At 45.5% G+C, this 21,615-nt stretch overlaps 1 protein-coding gene across 1 annotated transcript in view; it reads left to right on the top strand.

The window, feature by feature from the left end:
* The window catches only part of ZRANB1 (zinc finger, RAN-binding domain containing 1), a 34,412-nt gene that overhangs the window by 7,733 nt on the left and 5,064 nt on the right, over window positions 1–21,615 (top strand). Inside the window, exons 2-6 of the mRNA XM_004680370.2 lie at window positions 10,336–10,523; window positions 11,336–11,489; window positions 13,338–13,409; window positions 13,957–14,155; window positions 20,591–20,711. Coding sequence (XP_004680427.1) covers window positions 10,336–10,523; window positions 11,336–11,489; window positions 13,338–13,409; window positions 13,957–14,155; window positions 20,591–20,711 — 734 coding nt within the window. The remainder of the gene's footprint in view (window positions 1–10,335; window positions 10,524–11,335; window positions 11,490–13,337; window positions 13,410–13,956; window positions 14,156–20,590; window positions 20,712–21,615) is intronic.

Genomic DNA, 21,615 nt, shown 5'->3' with positions numbered 1-21,615 from the left:
CAGCTATGGAAGGGTTACTGTTCAGGAGCAGCGAGGGGCGAGGAACTTCATGCCCTCCCTGGGTGTACTGCTCTGCCCCACCTCCGTCTGTTCACTCACCTGGAAGATCTTTTGATCCGCTGCTTCAGGGATTTGAATGGAGGCTTCCCATAGGTAGGCACGGTCGCTTCATTAGTGGACTCCTGTCAGCCCCTCTGCCCTCCTGCGGTGGTGTTGTGACAGTCCCAGCCCTGTTAGCACAAGGTTGGCTTCTCTGGCAGCCAGCTCTCAACATTAGAGGCTTCCCCAAAGCCTCATTAGTACAGTGTCAGGTGAGGTCAAAAGGGGTTTGTTACAATGAATGACAGAAGACACCGTTTCACCTTTCTCTCACTGGAGCTTTTCAGGAACTGGAACAAAAATAAAACAAAAGCTGCCCTGTGGCCTCCTGTGGGCACTTACAGGGGCTGTAGAAGCTGTGTGCTGGGAATAGTGGCTAAGACCCAAATATTATATGTCTTGTAAGTCACCGCATCACACGGTTTTTGTTTGATATGGTTGAAAGCTGGGCTGTTACTACGCTTTTGCTGCTCGGTACAGAGCAGGCGATGCCTGGGGACGCTCCCGTTTCGGTCCTGCCTGTCCCCCATGTCGACTTCAGTGACCATGCCGGTGTGAGGCTGGTTGCTGTCTCCTGAGGTAGCTGTCGCGTGCTAGTGTTTCCCAGCTTCCTTAGCTAGACCGTGTTACTTGAACTTGATTTTTAGTGTGTCATTTTTATAGTATTTTCCCCTGTGCTTTCTGTGTCTGTGTGCTGTTTTCAACTTGATACACCACAGATGTTTGGACAATTTATTTTCCACTTTTGGAGGTTTTCTGGCCCTATGGAATTGCTTCACAGTCAGTGTCACTTCTGAGCTGGTAGCCCCAGTAGCAGAGCTATGTTTTGATATTTAATTTTTACAGATCTCCTTTTGGGATTTGAGAGAGGAACTTAATGAAATTGTTCTAGTAGGTTTGATAATGGTTATTTTTAAGTGCTCTATTTACTCCAGTATGCTAGTGGGCCGTTTTGTTTGATCATGAACTTGGTTTTCTGTTGATACCAGAGTGAGTGTTTCTGCTGAAAGGTATTCTTCTGATTTAGTGTCCTACTTTCCTGTACATAGGAATGAAGGCTTCCCCCCCCACAAATACTTAGAGTTCTGTTGCTCTTTGACACTTAACACCATTGATTTGCCCCTTCCCTTTTTAGAGAAACAAAAGTGGTGGTTTCAGTTTAAATGTTCTATTCAAAGCTTTTAATAGAATCTGAAATGTATGCGGACTCCTGCAGAAATCTTTGGCACTGCATCCATAAAAGGCAAGGGGCCGCTGGTGAGCCTGCCATGCCTTGTATGTCCTGCTGGCTGTGCGCGGTAGCTGACGCGGGCCCGCTGCAGCCATAAGCATGGGACTTTTTCCCCACTGCGCTTCTTGCCGTGGCTCTCTTATGCAAGCCCTCTGCTATTGGAGGTCATAGGGTTATTTTTAGCGCTGTGAGCCGTGTTATCTTTAGTTTTTCTTTAAGTCCTTAAGGATTTCCTCTTGTGACTTTGGACCTCAGGGTATAAAACTCCCCTAGACAGCCCAGTCTAGGATTTGAAAGTGCTTCCTGACACCTGATATAAGAGGCTTCCAGGAGTGAGTGGCAGAAAGAGAGCCCAAGCAATCCTCCGCTGGGTGCTGGTCCTGTCTGAGGTAGATTTCTGAAAAATGATTGCCACCCAGCCCTGCCCGCTGGGAATGCCCCCGTTAGGCTGTGAGTCGGCGTCACAGGACACTGATGCTTGAATTGCTGTAGTAAGGGTTTTCAGTCCAAAGGGGTCATTTCAGTATTAAATATAAAAAGGTGTCTTTAGACTCCAGTGAAATTTGTTTACCATAAAAGGATTTTAATCTCAAGCATTTATTAAAGTGATCTGTGCATTGAGCAGCACCGTGTATGGAAACCCAAGCTCCTTTACTTCTGGCACCAGTTCTGCCATGCACAGATGACTGCTTTTCCCCTCAGCTCTTCTAAAAAAATTTCAAGAACTGTAAGGAAATTAAAAATTTTAATATACTGAACATCATCTGCCTTTGACCTAGGTTCAGTTTGTTAATTCTTTGCCACACTTGCTCTCTCTCCATTCCTCTCTTGTTTTTGTCCTGAAAAACCTGAGAGTCGGAGAACTCACGACATTCTGCCCTAAAGACTTAAGCACTCCCACATTCATTTTTACCAGTAGTTTCACTAACAGCTTATTCCAGTGCCACTCAATCAAGGATTACCCATTTTATTTATTGTTATGTCTCTTTAGTCTCTAAATAGTGGGGGGTGTTTTTTTTTATTTACTCTTTCATGACATCAGCGTTTTTGAGTCCAGACCATTTGTTGTAAAGAATGATCCTTAGCTTGATGTCACTAGGTTAAATTTAGACATTTGTTTGGGGGAGGGAGGAATTCTACACAGGTAAGGCAGCATCTCTGCTATCTCTGAATACTGTCCTCGAATCATATTTCCATTTTCTGAAGTTTCTGATTGTGGTAAAATAGATGTGCCAAGGTTTGCCATCTTTGGCACTGCCATTGCCCTATAAAACCAGACACCTTCCCCGTGTAGCTGCACACTGTAACTATAGTCCATTGAGTGGACAGGTCAGTGGCAGTAGGTCTGTTCACATTGTTTTGCAGCCTTCACCGCAGAACATTCTCCATCTCGCAAACTGAAACTCTCTCTTGTGTCTGTTAACAGCACCCTACAGCATCCTCTGTTCTGGTTTCTGAGGGAGCACTCTGGAGACCTCACCTAAATAAAAGCATCTTTTTTGTGACTTTTCTTTCATTTGGCCGTGTCTTCAAGGGTATCAGTGTTGTAGCCAGTGGCAGGATTTCCTTCCTTTTTAAGACCGAATAATATATGTGCCACAGAATGCCCGTTCAGTCATCTGTCAGTGGACAGATCATTGCTTCTTTTTTCATCAAGTTTAGACATGTATATGAACTTTCTGAATAGTAGATGGAGGATTTAGTTCATTTTTAAGTAAGACAAGCAGGACAGACCGTTGGCTAGTTGAGAAAAGCTAAAAAGTTAAGATTCCCTGTTGAAAGTCATTTACAGATAACTGAACTTGGGCCTTTTTTTCACTGAACTTTACATTTTGAAGTAATTCTTTCCTCGTTTTTAAGTGAGCATGCCCTACAACACTGAGTTGCGGACTGTGTGAACTATTCCTTATTAGTCTTTTTGGTTTTTGGACCTTTTGCATTCTGAATATTTTCATGAACAAATTTGTCAGTATGTTAAAAACAAAGACTGTTCTTAGGTTTCCAGAAGCGGGACAGTAACACCACATGGCAGAAATGTGGTGCAGGCCAGTGCCACCAGAGCAGCTGCGGGCCTGCGCCAGTCACGCTCCTGTCTGCAGCAAGTGCGCCCTGGGGAGCTGTGCCGGTGCGGTGTCTGACCGGGGGCCTGGCTCCATGTTGAGACCCTTGCCTTCCTTTCTGTGGATTGCTGTTTCAAGTCTGTTATCTGTTCCCATGTTAGGTTATCAAGTTATGTGAAATCTGTACAAATACAAACGATAGGTACCAGTCATGTTTGTTGCAAATTTTCTTCCCTTTTGTGGGAGAGTTATTAATAACATTTTAATCTTTGTTGTTTTACAGTTTTCTGGCTTGAGCTAGGAGTTAAAATATTTTTCCAAATAATTTCCACTAGTAAGATTTATTAAGTAAACTTTCCTGTTGATTTGCATGGCTCTATTATATATACAGTGATTCTGCATCATTTGTCTTGAGGGTCTTTATGTGCTTTTCATGTCACTGGAACACTTTGGGTAAATAATTAGGGCATTATTAGGTATTTAAAAATCTGATGAAACAGATGTTCATCCTTCTCCACCCTTCTATTGCTTTTCAGAATTGTCTGGGTTTCCTGCTTTAGTTTGTTCATCCTTTCCACTTACTCATTCAGCTACTCCTTGAGTGTGCGCCCTAGGTCCCTGAGAGCCATCCTGCCTCTCTGCAGGCTGGAGGTCTGCCTGCAGACGCTGTGTCCAGACGGTATGGTGTGAGGAGCAGAGCAGAGGCTGCAGGATGCTAACCGAGGAGCACACACCTTAATCAACCCGGAGCTTCTGAAAGGGCTTTCAGGAACACGTAGCATCCAAGCCACAACCTTGAAGAGAAGAGGGAGGAGTGTTTACGCCACAAAAGAGCTCATGTTAAAGAATCGAGAGTGTGGCCTGCCCAGTAAGCTGACAGAGGTTAGGGTTGATTGCCCAGTAGGGGCTGGGAGAGAATAGAGGCACTCTGGAGGGCACTGCTGGGCCTTTCAGGCCTGCCAGTCTGGGTCTGGCCAAGGAGCGTCACTCCTAATTTGGCAGTGACGAGCTCTTGGAAGGAGACGCCACACTAAAACCTGTGGCTAGGAAGCTCACTGGTCACAGTCTGGAGATTGCGGGCTGCGCAAGCCAAGTGGAGCGCAAAGGGGCAATGTCAGTAACGCTGGGGGAAGAGCGCGCAGCCTGGGGCTGGGGCAGAGGGGATGCCATGGGGTGGGGGATGTATTTGAGAAGACTTCCTAAGGAGGAATTCTCAGGAAGAATTGATTGATACAGGGCTGAGGGGAGAAGAAGTTGAGGAGGATATCCGGGTTCTAAGGGAGTGGAGTGTTGGACCTGCACACTGGCATTGCAGGGGAGAAGCTGTCCTGGACTTATGCGGGTACTTGTAAAGCCCAGGATATTCTCTTGCCAGTGTTGCTGGGGTCTGCTCAGATGGACTAAGTAACTTTTTAACTTCTTTCAGGGCAATTTTTTTCTTAATGGTGTCAGTTAATTTTTTGACTAGACACAGCTTGATACTGATAAAACATGAACAGTAGTAAAGGTGCTGACAGGCTTCATTCTGTTCTGCCCCCCAACCCCTGCCCCTTAAAAAATGTTCATTTACCCTCTAGCTTTTTCACTTGTAGAAAAATGGGCTAGACTGGTTCCTCCAGTTCTCATAAAACAGTAAAATTTTCAAAATCTAAAATTGGGTTAGCCAAGATAACATGGCAGCATTGTGGATGAAAGTTTCACTCTGAAGTCAGCAAGAACTTTTGGGACCTGATTACATGGTACTTCTGGTTGAGACATACATTATTTTGGTGACTTTTGGAACTTTGGGTTTTTAAGAACTCCAACCCTTCAGTGAAGTGTTACAACTGTTGGCAATGTTTTAAGTGATCTTTGCAATTTGGACTTAGATTCAGCTTCGCTGACCCTTTAACATCAGTCCTGATTGATTGTAGGTCTCTTAGGTCAAAGAATGGTCATGAGCTTTCTTTAAATCCTTCCAGTGCGCTTTTAGGGGTCTCTTCAGGTTTTTTTTCTCATGACTTGAAGAGTTGTTTCTCCACCAGTTGTTTAACTGCATAAGAACTGGAAGTAGGAACTACATTCTGCGTAATTTGCCATGACTAGTAGTAGAACCTTTAAAGGCCATGATTAGCATCGCAGACTTCCCTCATGGAATCTCCTTGTAAAGCAGATGTTTTAATAATGGGGTTTACTTAGTGAGTTGCATGGACATATGCCTTGCTATAGTGTAAATTAGAATAAGTTTAAAAATTAAATTTTTAGTGTGTGGTTTTTATCCAGCCCTTTGTTTTGAAAGGGTTATTGTTCCCTAGCACTCCTGTAGGAATAGAATTGGTAGATAGGCTTGTTTTTGTTTTTGGGCATTATGCGAAAAATGCAGTTAGGAGGTGATTTGTTTGGTGGTCTTCAAACTTTTTGGGATTACCGTGACTGTTTTAAGATACACTCAAAATATTGAGGTTATTTTATTTAAAGGGCAGTTCATGTTTCAGGTTTGAAAGAGATTGCCATTATTAAGCTAGCTTGGGGATTAAATCATAGACAGATGTCTTGGAGTATAAAGAAAAACGATTCCTGGGTTGGTGGACTTTCCTTTTTCCTTGCAGTCAGGGAAGTGCAGTCCCCTGGGTGGAGGAGAGTGACCCATGCCGCAGGACAGCCCCGCGCGTCTCTGCTCTTCACGGACAGACACTGAGCACGACCACTTAAAACTAACTTTTCTCTTCAAGGGCTCCTGAACTTGTGCCAGCTGACTCCAAGTCCACCCTGCCCCCACAGCATAAAGCATGCTGTGATGTCACAGCTACCATAGAACTCCAGGGTAGTGTTGAGCTGGCCCCAGTGGGCTCAGGTAAGTCCTGGCTTTTTTTTTTACCATTTGGCATCTTTTCAAAGTTAGTTACCATTATATTTTTATGTTAAAAAAAATAAGGCAAAACTTTGAAAACTGTGCCATATATGGGGGAAAAAAATAAGTCTGTTTTCTAAACAGTTGTGAGCCAGCTCCATAGCCAGTGGAGTTCCATAGTAGCTGTGAAGTCCCCGGTGAGTTGTGACCTGCGGCTTCAAGTAGGTTGACTACTCCTGGTGCAGCTTCCAGAATGTGAGGTTTGCTTGTCTGCTTATCTGGTAGTTTGCAGTAGGTAGTATAGTCGCTGTGCTTGCTCGCAGCTCTCCACATTTTGAAAAGCGGAGTAACACGTCCCTTGGGCCACTGTTCAGCGGGGCCTGCATGTCCACCAGCTTGAAGGAGACACGACACAGTTGGTTTACAAACATGAGCTCAGAATGCCTTCAGCTCGCCTTTCATTACCATTATCACCGGAGGAGAAAGGGGTGGAACATGTGATAGCTGCTTGTTAAATTTTCAAAAGAGTCAATTAAGAGAAGGAGGCTTCAGTGTAGCTTGGAGCTGCTGCAAGGCCTTAGTTAGCATCCTGGAGAACCTGTGTGCACTGGCCCCTTTTCTTCTGGAACTTTTCTCTTTTTCCTTGGTCTTACATGATATTTTACCACTTACATTTCCTGCTGTCTTTTCCTCCCTGTCAACTCTTCTGCCTTCTTTCCCTTTTCCCCTTAATTTGAAAAAGTGGTAAAAATGTAACACTGAAGAATGTAAAGACTTATTGTTAGCTGTTTTACATATAATCTGATACTTTCCCCCTCTGGTTAGAGGTGGCTGTAGCTAAAATTGAATGATCTGAAATTGATCATGTTCACAGCGAAAAGCCCCTGTGTCCAGAAGCTGTCTAGACTTTAACCAGGCAGGGTGTAATGAGACCTGCCGAAAAGTGTGGGTGCTCAGGGATACTTCCATGAAATGTGGTTTGTGACTTACTCAGCTTTATACCTGAAAACTCACCGATAATTGAAACTATGAGCTCTTATTTATAGTTAATTAAGAATAGAATTAACATGTCCAGACAACAATGTTTTTTTCTTTTAAAGTTACTTTATGCCTGTATTTAAATTTTTAAAAACTTACCTGCTCTGGAGAAGCCGGGGGAATTTTACCTTGTGAAGAGTGGAGTAGGGTATTGCGTTCGGCTTTATTCTCTGCCCTCCTGTCTCTCGTCTGCGTGAGGCGGGGCCAGGCACTGCATTTGCTGTGGGGGCCTCGTTGCTTTTTTTTTTTTTTTTTTAATTAGAAATCCTGTTTACATTTAAAAGAAAAATACTTAGCTTGAAGGCAAGACCGGGTGATCCTGCAAGTCATAATTCCAAGGCACAGTTTACTCAGTTGTGCTGTTTGGGCTGTACCTCGTCTTCCCCTTTGTGCTGATCAGTTTCGAATGACACAAATCTTCCAGAAATACTAGAGAAGAAATGAAAAATGTCTGTCCTACTCAGACCTCCGTCCGTTTTTAAAAGCGGGTGTGGTGTGCTGGGCCTGGAGCGGCAGGAGCCGCCTCTGGCTCCCACGCTGCTTCCTCGCGGCTGTCTGGTTGCGGCTTCTTTCACGGCTCCCAGGCGGCCTTGCGCTTTGCGGACTGCTGCCTTGGGGTATGGGAGCTTTTTATTCCCATGTAGCGCCACTGCTCTTTTTGGAAGACTTTTTTTTGTATGCATACTCCGCTGAAATCCACTGTGAGGGGCAGCAGCGAAATGGTGCGCTGTGCCCTGTGTATGGCTCAGCCAGCCCCTGGCCAGGGCTTGAACTCAGGCCACAGTGGCTGTTGATAGCTTGAAGTGCTGAAACTGAAACACTGCGTTTCCAGGAGGCTCAGACAGGAAATCTTGAACAAGAATTTCCAAGATGAGATTCTTCCAGACACCAGGTCCACGATGAGTTGGCTAAAAATTGTGATGACAGGAAGGGGATTCAGGTCTCCTTTTCTTCCTACCAGAAGAACAGAATTAGTTTAAGCCAATGTAAAGCCTTTAGCTTTACATTGCCTCCTCCTTGCCCTCTGGAAATAAATCACATGTGCGTGTACACCATGCAGGCGGCCTGTCTCTTCAGGTACACTGGTGAAGCTCTTCAGTGCTAGGGTTGCTTTTGGAATTGCTATTATGTCATATAAAGAAACATTTTACAAAAGCACGTACACTTAGAGGTTAATGCTAAAAATTGTACAAGGTAGAGTTCACTGTGTACACCTCTTAAGAGACGAGGTGGTGGGAGGCTGCCTGTCTGAGGAAGCACTCCAGGCCCCAGGTGTGGGGGCAGCCTGCTCAGCTCTAAAATAAGCTTTGCTAAATTACTCAAAACCACAGGAGCCTGACCAGGTGATGGCAACCTGGTCATGAACACAAATTGAGCAGAAATTCTAGGGCCCACGCGTGCTCGACTGCAGCGGCAGAGTTTTGAGCAGCACTTCCAAACTTCAGGGGCTGTTCTTGAGGTCAGCCCTTTGGAGGAGGTGTGTGCCCCCATCTCGTGCCAGTGTGAGGACTTCTGGCCTCGTCGACTTCTGTAGTGCGCTCTGCTTCATTGGGGTGCTCTGAGTCCCTGGGTATTTATTGAGCCGAGGCCTACAGCTGTGAAAATAAAGATCCCTGTGAGAAGTATTCTCATTTGATGTCCTGGATTCTTTTTTTTTTTTTTTTTTAAAGGTGTATTTGTGTATACAGAACTGGGGTATAGGCCAGAGGTGTAGGGGCCATGAGAGGATTCGCCAGAGACAGAGTGGGGAGCAGAACAGGCAGATGGTCAAAGTCCACTGCTGAGGGGAGCAGCAGGCGGGCCAGGAGAGGTCTGCCGCGCCCTGTGGTCACCTCCAGGGCAGGCGGGAATCGAAATCACGCTGAAGTGGCTTTAGCTTCTCAGTGCTGTGCTTTAACCCGCTGTGCCACCAGGGAGGGCTTGATGTCCTGGATTCTTAACCTGAAAAATGTGTTAGGGGCAAAGGGTCATTTTTTTTCTGAGAAAGGATCTGGACTCGCAGAAAGATCTATGAGGTGAGAGTCTGAAGACCCTGGAAGCTGGCAGTTGATGGCTACCCAGAGTGCTGGGCATGGACGGTGGGGCGAGTCCCCGCGATCTCACCCTCGCGCCCATGAAAACTACGTCTCCGGTTAAAGCTCTTATTTTAATAACTGGGGGAATTAGTGCATTGTATTGTTTGTATTGTATACTTTAATTCCTAATTCAAGGTGGTGACAAGAAGTGGTATTTTTAAAGTGTGCTAAGAACATTTTTAGTTAACATGAACAATTTACACAACACATTTTGTTTGTAACAGGAAATGCGTAAAATTGTTCGGTCCTAGCCTTTGGCATGTTAAAAAACTACTTGTGGTAAATCTGAAGCTGACCTATAACTTGGTTTTTTATGCAGGCTGTTGGTGTTTTGGTGCATTGACGGCATTGCCGTGCTCACTGATGGTCGCTGCCTCACATTGGCCTGTGCTAGGGTAGCGCTGCGGCCAGAGCGGCTGTGGAGAAGGTGGCTCTTGTTTCATCTCCCGCCCTAACTGCTGTGGAATGTTTCCTTTTCATGTGTTTCTCGCTCCAAATACCTTAGTTTTACTACATTAACAATTTGTCCTGGGTGGTGTGGGGAAGACTTGGCTTTGAGAGATTCTGAAAGCAGAGTATCACTGACTTTTTCTTATAGGGCAGATATTTTTAATTGCTCTAGATTCTTTCAGAACCAAACAGCAGGGTGAAAGCGCAGTGCCAGCAGGGAGCGCTCCTGTCTCCCGTGTCAGCGTCAGGCCGGCACGGTCTGGGTGCTCATTGGTGATTTTTGATCCAATTAATATATTTTCATAATTCCTCTGTACCCGAAGAGCATGATGCCACCACTGACGTGAAGGTAAGTGTCTGTAACTAGGCAGGTGCAGCTCTAGAAGAAATAACAAGTAGAGGGCCACGCTCATTTTCCTTGTATTCCTTAGGACTTTTGAATGTTGTCCCTGGATCCAAGAAGCACAGAAACACTAAGAGTTGGTGCTGCAGGTTTGTGTTTCGTGTCGAAAAACGGAATGAAACAGGTTTCTGTTTTGATGCTTCTTGTAGGGGTCGTGGAAGGAGATTTGGCTGCTATAGAAGCATACAAGTCCTCGGGAGGGGACATTGCCCGCCAGCTCAGCGCAGACGAAGTGCGCCTGCTGAGCCGCCCCTCCGCCTTCGATGTGGGCTACACGCTGGTGCACCTGGCCATCCGCTTCCAGAGGCAGGACATGCTGGCCATACTGCTCACGGAGGTGAGGGGCGTCTGGTTGGATTTGAAGCATGGGCTCTTCAGCTCTCCTTCTTGAGGGTACTGTGTTTCTCCAAACAGTGTTAGATTCTTCTTTCTATCTTTAAAAATCACATTAAATTTGAGACTTTAACTACATGTAATTTTAATAGTGAGATGCATTTAAAATAGAACATTTTGCTACAATATTTGAATCATGTTTGATTGAAAAAACTGGGATACATCTGTCATGCATTCTTTCATTTATTCATTCAAGTAACATCTACATTCATTTTTATATGCAGCTTTGTGTATTTCTTTGAAGTAAGTGCCTCAGAAGTGGAATTACTGAGCCAGAACAAAGCTTTTTTTTAAAAAAAGATCTATTTATGCATACATACAACAGCAGGGGTGCAGGCCAGAGGTGAGGGGGTGGGGTGTGTGTGAAGGGATTCACTCTAGAGACAGAGTGAGGAGCAGAATAGGAAGATCCACTGATATATTGCTGAGGGAGCAGCAGAGACATCTGCTGTGTGCTGTGCCCTCTGGGTCACTCCCTGGCTGGGGATCGAACTCACACCACAGTGGTTGTGGACAGCTTCGTAGTGCTGTGCTTACCACCCTTGCATCACCAGGGAGGCCCCAGAGTAAAACATTTTTATGGCTGCTTTTCCCTCTGAAAGTTGTACTGGAGCATCTTTCCATCCAGTACCTAATTGGAACAAAACCCACAAACACCTTGAGTTAGTAGGACTTTTGGGCAATTTTTAATACTGTTGTTTTCTGCTTCAATTGATGGCAAATACGATGCAGAGGAAAGTCTTTTTTGTGTTTAAGGTATCTCAGCAAGCAGCAAAGTGTATTCCAGCAATGGTGTGTCCTGAACTGACAGAGCAGATCCGGCGGGAGATAGCTGCTTCTCTTCATCAGAGAAAGGGGGATTTTGCTTGCTATTTTCTAACTGACCTTGTAACATTTACATTGCCAGCAGGTAATTCCAAATTTCAATATGAAACTAAATTTCCACTTTATTATAATTCCTTTTTTATGTCTGAATGAGAGTGCTTTTGTTGGAAAACAGATAACTTAGCCTACTACATTTGCTTCTTACATTACATAAATCTGCCTTCTTTAATGTTGGCAGCCCCAGTATGAAGCTTACAGACAAGCAGTTCAGTTGTCTGGGAGGGGCCAGCAGTTGATAACAAGGAACTTTCTTGAGGATTATATACTTTTGTTCTTACCCATGTACTTTTCTCTTGCATTTTATTTTAAAATGTTATCGGTCATTGTTTTTCCTTAATGCCAGCCTGTTATTTTGAAATTAGGTCTTGCGGTTTAGCTGGTGTTGGAGACACGAAGGAGAGCATGGGCTCTTGATGGGTACAGTTATTTGGATCAGAGATGCTGGCATCCTTTTGAAAGTGTCTTTCAGAATGCTCTTTGTCAGTGGCATTGGTTAACTGCACCAGACACCAAAAGTTTCTAAAATAAAGCCTCCATCTTGAACTGGGTGTTTTGAACATTATATTCAGATATAAACAGGGGCGTTTGCATAGGGTAGAGGGAGTAGCTGAGACTTTTGAAAGAAGACAGTTTGCTTGAAGTATGTGGTATAAATTTAAACTTACGCCCAATTGATTAGATTTTCATTTGAATTGAAAATAACCCAGTTTTGAAATTTTTCAGTGATAATGTTCTCAGTTTAGATCAAATAGTGAACTGAATAGAGCATAGGGAATTTGAAAAGATGGCAGAAACAGAGGTCTGTGTGCCAGAATTGTGATTCATTAACTTTTTTATAGGACGATTCTAAAGTCTGAAAATAAGAGACCTGAGCAGATTGAGATGTGGGGAGGAAAGAACAAATAAAAATCTGTGTGTAGTTATTATTGACTTGAATATCAGCTAACCCTGTTCTTTTTTTAATTTCAACTTTATTCAGAGATAATTGGGTATGTTGAAGTATGAAATTGCAAGACTTGAATTGTAGATTATGGTGATTTGATGACATAATTAGGCAGCCCCCCACCTAATTACTGAGCGCATACCGGTTCTTGGCGAGAATATTTAAGTTGCTAGTGCAGTTCAGTTACACAACACGGTGTCACCAGGTGTGCAGCCTTACTCATCTCTGGCTGACACGCATTCCCATGAATCAGTTCTCCCTGTTTCTCCCACCACCCCAAGCCCCGGCACCCAGTTTTCTACTCTGTGACTTTTGGGTAATGAGCCCACCACCTGTGTGGGACATGCATTATTTACTGTCTGGCTGCTTCTCTAGCGTAAATGCCCACGTGCCTGTGGCACTGTGCAGGCGACAGCAGCTTGCCACCGCTGGTCAGGAGCTGCCATTCACACACGCCATGTTGTGAGCTGGCATGTTCGCCGCCTCTGGCCTGAGAGCCCAGACCTCTCATGTTCTGGTTTCACTTCCTTTGTGTCTGTACCCACAAGTGTGGTTGGTGGATCATTTGAGTTTTCTATGGTACTTTTTTCAGGCACCTCCGACTTTTCTGTAGCAGTCGTGTCAGTTTCATCCCCACCCCCCATAGTGGCTCAGCAACACTGTGTTTCTGGTGGTTTGGATGATCACTGTATGTAATTACTGGTTAGGATGAGAGTCGTTTTTCGAGCCCCTATGATTTTGATAATGAAGTGCAGAAAGGAATGTTTTATCCTCCACATACATGTTACAGACATGTTTTTAAAAAGAAACTACTTGATAGCCTTCAGTGGAAAGATGGTTATTTGAGAGGAAGTTACTGTTAGATGCTGCTATCAAGTTTATTAAGTACAAGACACAAGAAGACCTTTTAAGCTTGCTTTTTCTTTGTAGATATTGAAGACTTGCCTCCAACAGTACAAGAAAAATTATTTGATGAGGTGCTTGATAGGGATGTTCAAAAAGGTAAGCATGGAATTAGTGATTACTATTTATTTACCTTTTGTTTTAATAAGTTTTTTGTTTTGTGAGTTTTGGAGAGTTTGGTGTCTATCAATCGGTTTTATTTTTACAGTAAATCTGAAATATAAAGTCCTTAAGACAAGTGCTGTATTAGCTGTTAAAAATACTCATTTTAACTCTAGTGAACAAATGCATGAAAATTCTGACACCTTGTTTTTCTACGTCCTGCTCTAGAATGAATATGTGTCCACATTAACCATTTTTAGAAAATAAATTGTCAAGAATAGTTAAAAATCTAATTGGTTTAGTTAAAAATCTAATTGGTTTTATTGAGTGACTTCTGAATCTGGCTGCAACCTGCCCATCAAATAGAAAGGTTGCTGTAGAAAATAACACCAAATGGTTTGTATTTCAATTGATGAGATTTATTTTGGTACTTATTAGTAAATTACGCATAAAGTAGCATCTGGAAAGGAGGCTCATTCCTCCAAGGAATGGTCTTCAGTTGCTCAAGCATGAAAAGGAATCTGTTATTTCATTCCTCACGCAGAGTTAGAAGAAGAGTCTCCAATCATAAACTGGTCCTTGGAACTGGCGACGCGCTTGGATAGCCGCCTTTATGCACTGTGGAACCGGACTGCGGGAGACTGCTTGCTGGATTCCGTGCTGCAGGCGACCTGGGGCATCTACGACAAGGACTCGGTGCTGCGGAAAGCGCTGCATGACAGCTTGCACGACTGTTCACACTGGTGAGCTGGCTGCCGCCCTGCTGAGGGCTTCCCGATGCGTTTCCTGTGGAAGACAGGAGAATGGCTTCAGCTGGACATGAAGACACTTGGAGTGTTGCTGTGGTTTGAATAATACCTTTCTGCTGAGCTTTAGAATAGAGACGTGGGAAGTTGTAGTAACCTTGAGTATCGATGGTAGCTTTGCTCATATTTTGTTCAGCCTTGAGAGATCACATTAGCACATTTCATTATGAGCTTTTTTCCTTCCTGAGGCAGGTCGTCTTTTAAGATTGTGTGTGTGTGTGTACATATAGCAAACTGCCTAAACTTACAGAAAAGTTAAAATAGATCAGGGCCAACAGGCCCCAAGAGCTCCTTCATTTGATTGAAGCTTAGTACCTGGCTGCTGCGGCTCCGTCTCTACACACATAGCCCTCCCTTTGCTGCTCAGTTAGAGGAGTCAGATGCTTTATCTTTAATATCTCGGCATGCAGATTTTTTTTTTTTAAGATTTCTATTTATTTATGCATACAGAACTGGGGAACAGGCCAGAGGTGCAGGTGTGGTGAGAGGATTCACCAGAGACAGAGTGGGGAGCAGAACAGGCGGGCCTGACGAAGTCCACTGCTGAGGGGAGCAGCAGGGCGGGCCAGGAGAGGTCTGCCGGGCCATGTGGTCTCCTCTGGGGGAGGCGGGAATCGAACTCATGCTGAAGTGGCTTTTGCTTCTTGTGCTGTGCTTTAACCTGCTGCGCCCCCAGGGTGGGCCCTCAGCATGCAGATTTTAAGAACAAGGGTACTCTTCCTTCCTTGACCATATCCTCAGGGCTTCAGCTGAGAAAATGAACACTGGCCCAGTTACTCAACATCCTTGGCACATTTTTCACCGTCTGTAATAACCCTCATGTATGTATGTACTGTCCCATCACGATCGTCTGAAATTGAAAATCACTTGAAACAGTGGTTGTGTGAATCAGTGTTAGCATCATTTTTGAGCATGCACTAGTTGTTGATTTTAGGTATTAGTCAAAGTCCATTAGAATCTAAATTCTACAAGAACAGCAATGTGTTGCTTTGTGGAAGACCTACTGTCTGCAGTAGCCTGAGACATAGAAAGTGTGCAGTAAATAGTAAGTAAAAGCACTATCTGGAATTTGAAAATGAGGGCGAATGTAATTACTTGAGAGCTAGATTTTTTGAGATCAAAGCATAATGCAGTAGAGTAAAATTGTGTGGTTATTTGGGGGGTGGGGTGGGGGAAGTCTCTGGGTTGTGAAGCTTCTGCTGCAGCCCCATGTGCTGCGTGCAGTAGTGGAGAGAGGGCTTGGTTGCTCCCCAGGTCGGTTCAACCCTACAGCCGATGTCCAGGAGAGAGGGCTTTGTTCCGTGTGGTGGGATAAGGCAGCGCTGAGATTGATCGGTAGTGGGGAAGACACTCCAGGGCGAGCCGATGGTGGTGAATGTCCTGGTTGGCCTGCATGCTCACCAAGCACCCTCCTGCTGTTCTCTAGCCCTCTGTTGGGTCTGCCTGCGTGACAGAGGGTGAGAGTTATTTGGCTCCTAGGATAGTAGTTTCTGGGATTGTTTTATAGTTGACTTATGTAGGTTCAGTAACTGTGTCTGCTTCAGGCAGGTGGATCAGTTCTCTAAGTGTGGCTGAGGGAGGTGCAACTTCTGAGCCCGGAAGGCAGAGCTGGACTGGGTGAATCTACCACTTTGTAAAAGCAGCTCTGGAGCCTTCCCTTTGCTGGTAATAGCCTGACCTTGTAAGATTGAAAGCTCACTGTCACGATCAGGTGATCTCCAGTTTCCCTTACTTGACGGCTTCATTCTGTTTTATTTTTTTAAGATTTACTTATTTATGCATACAGAACTGGGGTACAGGCCAGGCATACAGGCCAGAGGTATAGGGGCGATGAGAGGATTCACCAGAGACAGAGTGGGGAGTAGGACAGGCCAACTGACGAAGTGCACTGCTGAGCGGAGCAGTGGGCAGGTCAGGAGAGGCCTGCTGCGCCATGTGGGTCAGCTCCGGGGCAGGGATCAAATTCATGCGGAAGTGGCTTTAGCTTCTTGGTGCTGTGGTTTAACCCACTGCGCCACCAGGGAGGGCCCTCTTTCTGGTTTTTAAGATTTATTTTTATTTATTTATGCATATAAGAATTGGGGTATAGGCCAGAGGAGTAGGGGCTGAAAGGAGTCACCAGAGATAGAGTGGGGAGCAGTGGGCGAGATGATAGTCTGCTGCACCATGTGGTTAGTTCCCTGCCTGGGGACCAGGGATCGAACTCATGTTGTATTGGCTGATGATAGTTTGATGGCGCTAAGACTAATTACTGCACAAGCAGGGAGGCCTGCTTTTTTTTTTTTTTTTTAAAGACATTGGGTGGCTAGTAATACTGGCTTATTGGAACTTTTATCACCTGTCTCTAAAAGCTGGCATTAACTGATTTCTGGATTAGAATTTCTAATAGAAGTTATTCTAGGACTGAATTCGCACTTGGCTTTGAGGTTCCAAACGTCCAGCAAGAAGGCAGGGAGACATGCTATACTTGGCTAGTCACAGGCTGGTGGGGGGCACCGGGCTGTGTGGGTCCAGCCTCTGCTACGTGGCGGTGTAGCAGACCTTTGAAAGAGGCCTGACCACAGGGTGCTTCAGGACTGAGGGCCCTGTGTTGCTTTATGGACAGGCCTCCTCAGACTGTGCCTGGGCACCACTACCAGTCTGCCACCGGGGTCCCCTCTCTGCCTCCCATGTGTACAGTGAAGACATAGGAAGCTGCAGGGGTGTGACCCCACTTGGGGTGCAGAGGCGGGGAAGGTGGTCAGAGTGGAAGGTGGAATCATTGTTGCCAAAGGTGCAGGTGTCAGCACTGTGTGTCAAGTGTCAAGTTTATTGGCCTTGTTAGCCGTTACATTGTTGGCTGTTGTGACAAGTCGGTTGACGGCTGCTCTGTGACTTAGGGCCCGAGGAGGGCGTGAGCAGCATTAGGCCCTGTGGCTCGGCCCATGGAGCCAGCACCCATCCTTGTGCGCGCTCTCGCCAGCTCTTTGTGATGTGGCCTGCGCACGTCAGCAAAGCCCCCTGGGAGGATGAGGCCATTTCCCTAAGTCAGATAAAGCATCGAACGAGAAGTGAAGAGTGATTTCCTTTCATTTAGACTCTCCCACTGTTCTTTCAAAGTAGGCTGCTTTTATGTGGTGGGAGGCATCTGGGAGTCTGGGGTCTGGGGCAGGAGTTGACTCAAGGTCTCTGGACTTGCCTTTCCGTGACATGTCCACTTTCTGAGAGGCATGGTCGGGAGTAACTGATGTACATCGGGCGAAGACAGAAGTAACGGCTGCTGTGGCTTGGCAGATACCTGTAGCTGTCGTGTCTATGAAAATTCTTCAACAATGTAAGAGTAGTTTCATTTTATAGCAAAAATGAGAGGACTGTCCGCCTGCTTGCCGTGCGCTCCCTTTCCCCTCCTGCATGGACGGTGCGGGTCCCGTACCGTCTTCCTTCCAGTCCTGGTATCTGTCTTTGCCTTCATTTTCTTCACTGAGATGTACGTGTCAGAGCAAACGAGCCTTGGCCCTGATGGGCACGTAACCCGCAGCAAGGAATGCTGCTAGTATTTTGAACAGACTTCTCTGTGGATCACGTCACAGTATGAAAAGGAAGTTCTCATTTAACTCACTTCTTTGACATGCTTTTCTTTTTCTTCTTCTTTTAATGTGGATCAGAGTTTCTGGCCTACATTACTTCCCCTGCTTTTAAAGAACTCACAGGCAGTAAAGTCACTGGGTTTTTGTTTGTTTGGAAATATTTCTCTTTCACTTTGGGGGGATAATTTCATAGGATCCAGAATTTTAAGTTGGGGTATTTTTCTCAGCATTTGAAATATTTTACTCTTTTCTCTCGTGGTAGTTAGAAGTTGGATATAATTCTTTGTTCATCTGTAGGTAAGGTGTTTGATACTCTTGGAGGGCTTTTCTTTTGGCTTTCGGAACTTTGAGCATGTCGTGCCTGGGTGCCGTTTTCCTGGCATCTTCCTAGACCTGTGGTGTGGTGTCTGTCATTCATTTCAGATTTTCTTCATCAATGTCACGGATATTCGTTCTGTTTTTCTCCTCTGTTCCTTCCGTTAGGCACGTTTCAACCTTCCAGTTGTCCCATTGTTCTTTGCTGCTCTTCTGGCTTTTCGCATCTTCTGTTTTTGGGTGTTTTCAGATTTTGGAGGCGTCTGTGCTCACAGCCTCGTGTCCAGGAGAACCCGTGTTCGCCCTGTCCGGCTGCCCATAGCCTGCGGCTGCGCGTGTCCGCGCGCCCTCTGTCCCCCTGCGTCTTGCCATCGCCGCCCTCTTGCTGTGTCCTTAACCCCCGTTGAGCCTTGCTCTGTGACAGCTGTTTTTAGAGTTTAAGGCTTCCAGGCTTCCGGTATTATTATCGAAGATTTGTAAGATTCTGATTTTACATTTGAGGCCGCGATCCATCTTGAGCGGGGAGGTTAGGTGCGAGGTAAAGATGTGAAATTTTGTATTCTGCGTGGGAGGGCTGACTTCTCGGCGCCATTTACTGACAAGACTGTTGCTTACCTTGGCACTTTGTCGGACATTATTTGACTTGACTTTACGGAAGTCGAGGTTTGTAGCTGGTCTCCATATTTTCCTTTTGACATGCATGCTTGTTTTTGTGCCAACCTCAGACTGTCCTGATGAGTGTGACTTCGTGCTAAGTTTTGAAATCAGGAGTCCAAGTCTCCGTGCTCTGTTCTTTTCAGAATGTTTTAGCTGCTCTGAATTCTTTAGATTTCCATATATATTTTAGGATCCAGACTATCAGTTTCCACAGAAAGTATGTTGAGATTTTGAACGAGATTGTGCTGACTTTGTCGAGTGGCTTAGCCGACAGTCTGTGTCGTCTAGTCCCGTTTGCTGGAGAACAGCCTGTCTGCCCTTCCTGACCCAGGGAGCGTGGAGTCCAGGTTTTTGTGTGGTGAAGGTGATAATTTCAACATGCTATTTTTTTTTTAATATTTATTCATTTATACAGGACTGGGGTACAGGCCACAGGTGCAGGAGCAGTGAGAGGCTTCACCAGAGAGAGTGGGGAGCAGAACAGGCAGATCGACAAAGTACACTGCTGAGGGGAGCAGCGGGCAGGTCAGGAGAGGTCTGCTGTGCCCTGTGGGTCAGCTCCCTGGCCAGGGATTGAATTTGGCACTGAACTTGGCACTGCTGCGGCCACCTTGCAGTGCTGCGTCCTAACCCGTAGCGCCACCAGGGAGGGTCTGAACATGCTTATTTTTAAAGGCTGTTTTGTTTTTAACTCTCTTAGTTCTCACTCTTACTGAGGAATTAATTTCTGGCATGCTAATTGTCTCATAAAATGATTCCAGGTGCTAACCAAAAAAGTTTGAATGTGTATCTTTTTTGTTAACACCCTTTTTTTGTCATGTATTTCTTCTTGAACTTTTCAAAGCGGTTTTTTTGGTGCACATTCAAACATAATTCTGTGTGCCCTAGTGTATTTTCAGAGGGACATCCAATTTTATTTCTAAAACGTTGCACTGAAACTTAAGCTGCTGTTTAAAAAAGAACCTCCTGGTTATCAGAAAGAGAAAAAGTAATTCTAATCAACCAAGAGTCAAATCTTCGTAGCACTCCTGTTTTGTCCTTCGACAAACCTGAACTGTAGTAGTCACCTGCTTCGCGGGCCTCCCCCAGCTGACATGCACAATGTGCCTTAACACATGCAGTTTCCTACGCTGGGCTTGGGCTTTTCGACAACAGCAGTGGAAGGTTTTCTTAGCCTTTGCTCCTTTTACTGAGAATTCAGTTACATAAAAGTGTCTGGGATTTCTGTTTATTAATTGGAAGGAATGTGATGTAATACAAACAAACAGATTTTTGTTTTTAGCAATTGAGTCTACCAGTTTTTTTTAACTTCATGATTAAGCTCACAATTAGAAGATATTTGATACAGAGAAGAAATGGGTTGTGTAGTTGTGGTGATTTTTTTTTTTTTTTTAATTACCATGTCATCAAAAACTGGTGGCGCAATCGCAGCCAGTGACTGTCTCATCCTGTGAGGCGTGGATGCCCACCCACTGGGCGGAGCCCAGGCGGGCGCACCGGGTGCCGCTGGAGAGAGCGTGACGGGCCCTTCAAGATTTTTAAATGTGAGAACCAGTGGCAGGTTTTTAAAATTAGTCATTCTTCTGGTGTTTGAAGTTTTGATGAAAAGTGGGTGGCTTGTGAGTCAGATTTTATCTGAGGATATGGTAAAAGGTGCCTGCTAGGAGAGTAGAGAATTGACTTTTTAATTAAAAATTTTTCTTTGTATCAAGAATGTATAATAAGCCAGGTGAAATCAGTACAATTATTAATCTCTTCATGTGAATTGCTTTTTGCTATAGTAAATGATTAACTATACTGCTTAAAGGCTTTTTTTTTTTTTTAACTGTTTCAGGTTTTATACACGTTGGAAAGATTGGGAATCATGGTATTCTCAGAGCTTTGGTTTACATTTTTCCTTGAGAGAAGAACAGTGGCAAGAAGACTGGGCATTTATACTCTCTCTTGCCAGCCAGGTGAGAATGCTTCGTCTCACAGCCCTCCTGTGAGAATAGCGGCCAGGTGTTCTGATAAACCCTGAGACTTGGGAGTGTTACTTGTGGGGGGTGGGGGTGGGCCCTAGGAGAGGCTCTGATCTGACCCCAGGTGACTTGGGTTCTCCTTGAAACTGTTGGCTGCCTGCTGCAGGACAGGGAGAGTGGTTTCTTAGGTTCAGTGAGGAGGTGGCCGCCTTAGTGCTGCTGTACAGCTTGGCCGTGCTCGTACTCCCAAGGGCGCCTCACTCGTTGCACCCTCGGGAAGGTGGCGGCATGCCTGTTGCCCATGTGCAGGTTACACCTGTTCTGCGCGAGGGGCTCGCTTACCCCAGCTAGTGCTGGCAGGCGTGCCCGGCTGAGCTGGCAGGCCCCAGCCAACGAGTCGCCATCTTGCCCGTGCTCCCCCGAGGGTGTCTTTGGGGCACTCATTCACCTGGTGTTAGCCAAGGATGGGAGGGACTTGTAGTGAGTGGGAGTGGAATGAGTAAGGGGAGCTGGGTGCCGCCCCTCTCAGACTCCAGTGCGCCTTGTTTCCTGAAGCACGTTCAGTGTATGACAGAGCGAAGCTGTTGCAGAAAGCTCCATCATTCTCTTGCGCCCCGAAGGCTGTGTGTCCAGTCTGCCTCTTGGGCAGGCTCTACAGGGGACGCTTCATAGTGAGATCTGTGACACGGGCCTGGAAAAGGGGTAGGACGCTTGCAGTGGGAGCAGACCTGTGTGAAATTCATGCCGTCTCTTCACGCGGGAAGGCCTGCTGTTGCGGTGCTCTCGTGGGGAAGCTTAGTCAGGTGATGGGCCCGTCAGGCCACGCCTGTGGTCTGGGGAACCGGGCCTGAGGTCAGTGTCCATCCAGGCCTGTTCGGTCCTGGCATTGGGTAGTGAC

Source organism: Condylura cristata, unplaced genomic scaffold (genome assembly GCF_000260355.1).
Source record: "Condylura cristata isolate star-nosed mole 26May11 unplaced genomic scaffold, ConCri1.0 scaffold00011, whole genome shotgun sequence".
NCBI lineage: Eukaryota > Metazoa > Chordata > Mammalia > Eulipotyphla > Talpidae > Condylura > Condylura cristata.
This window is presented reverse-complemented; position numbering and strand designations above follow the sequence as displayed.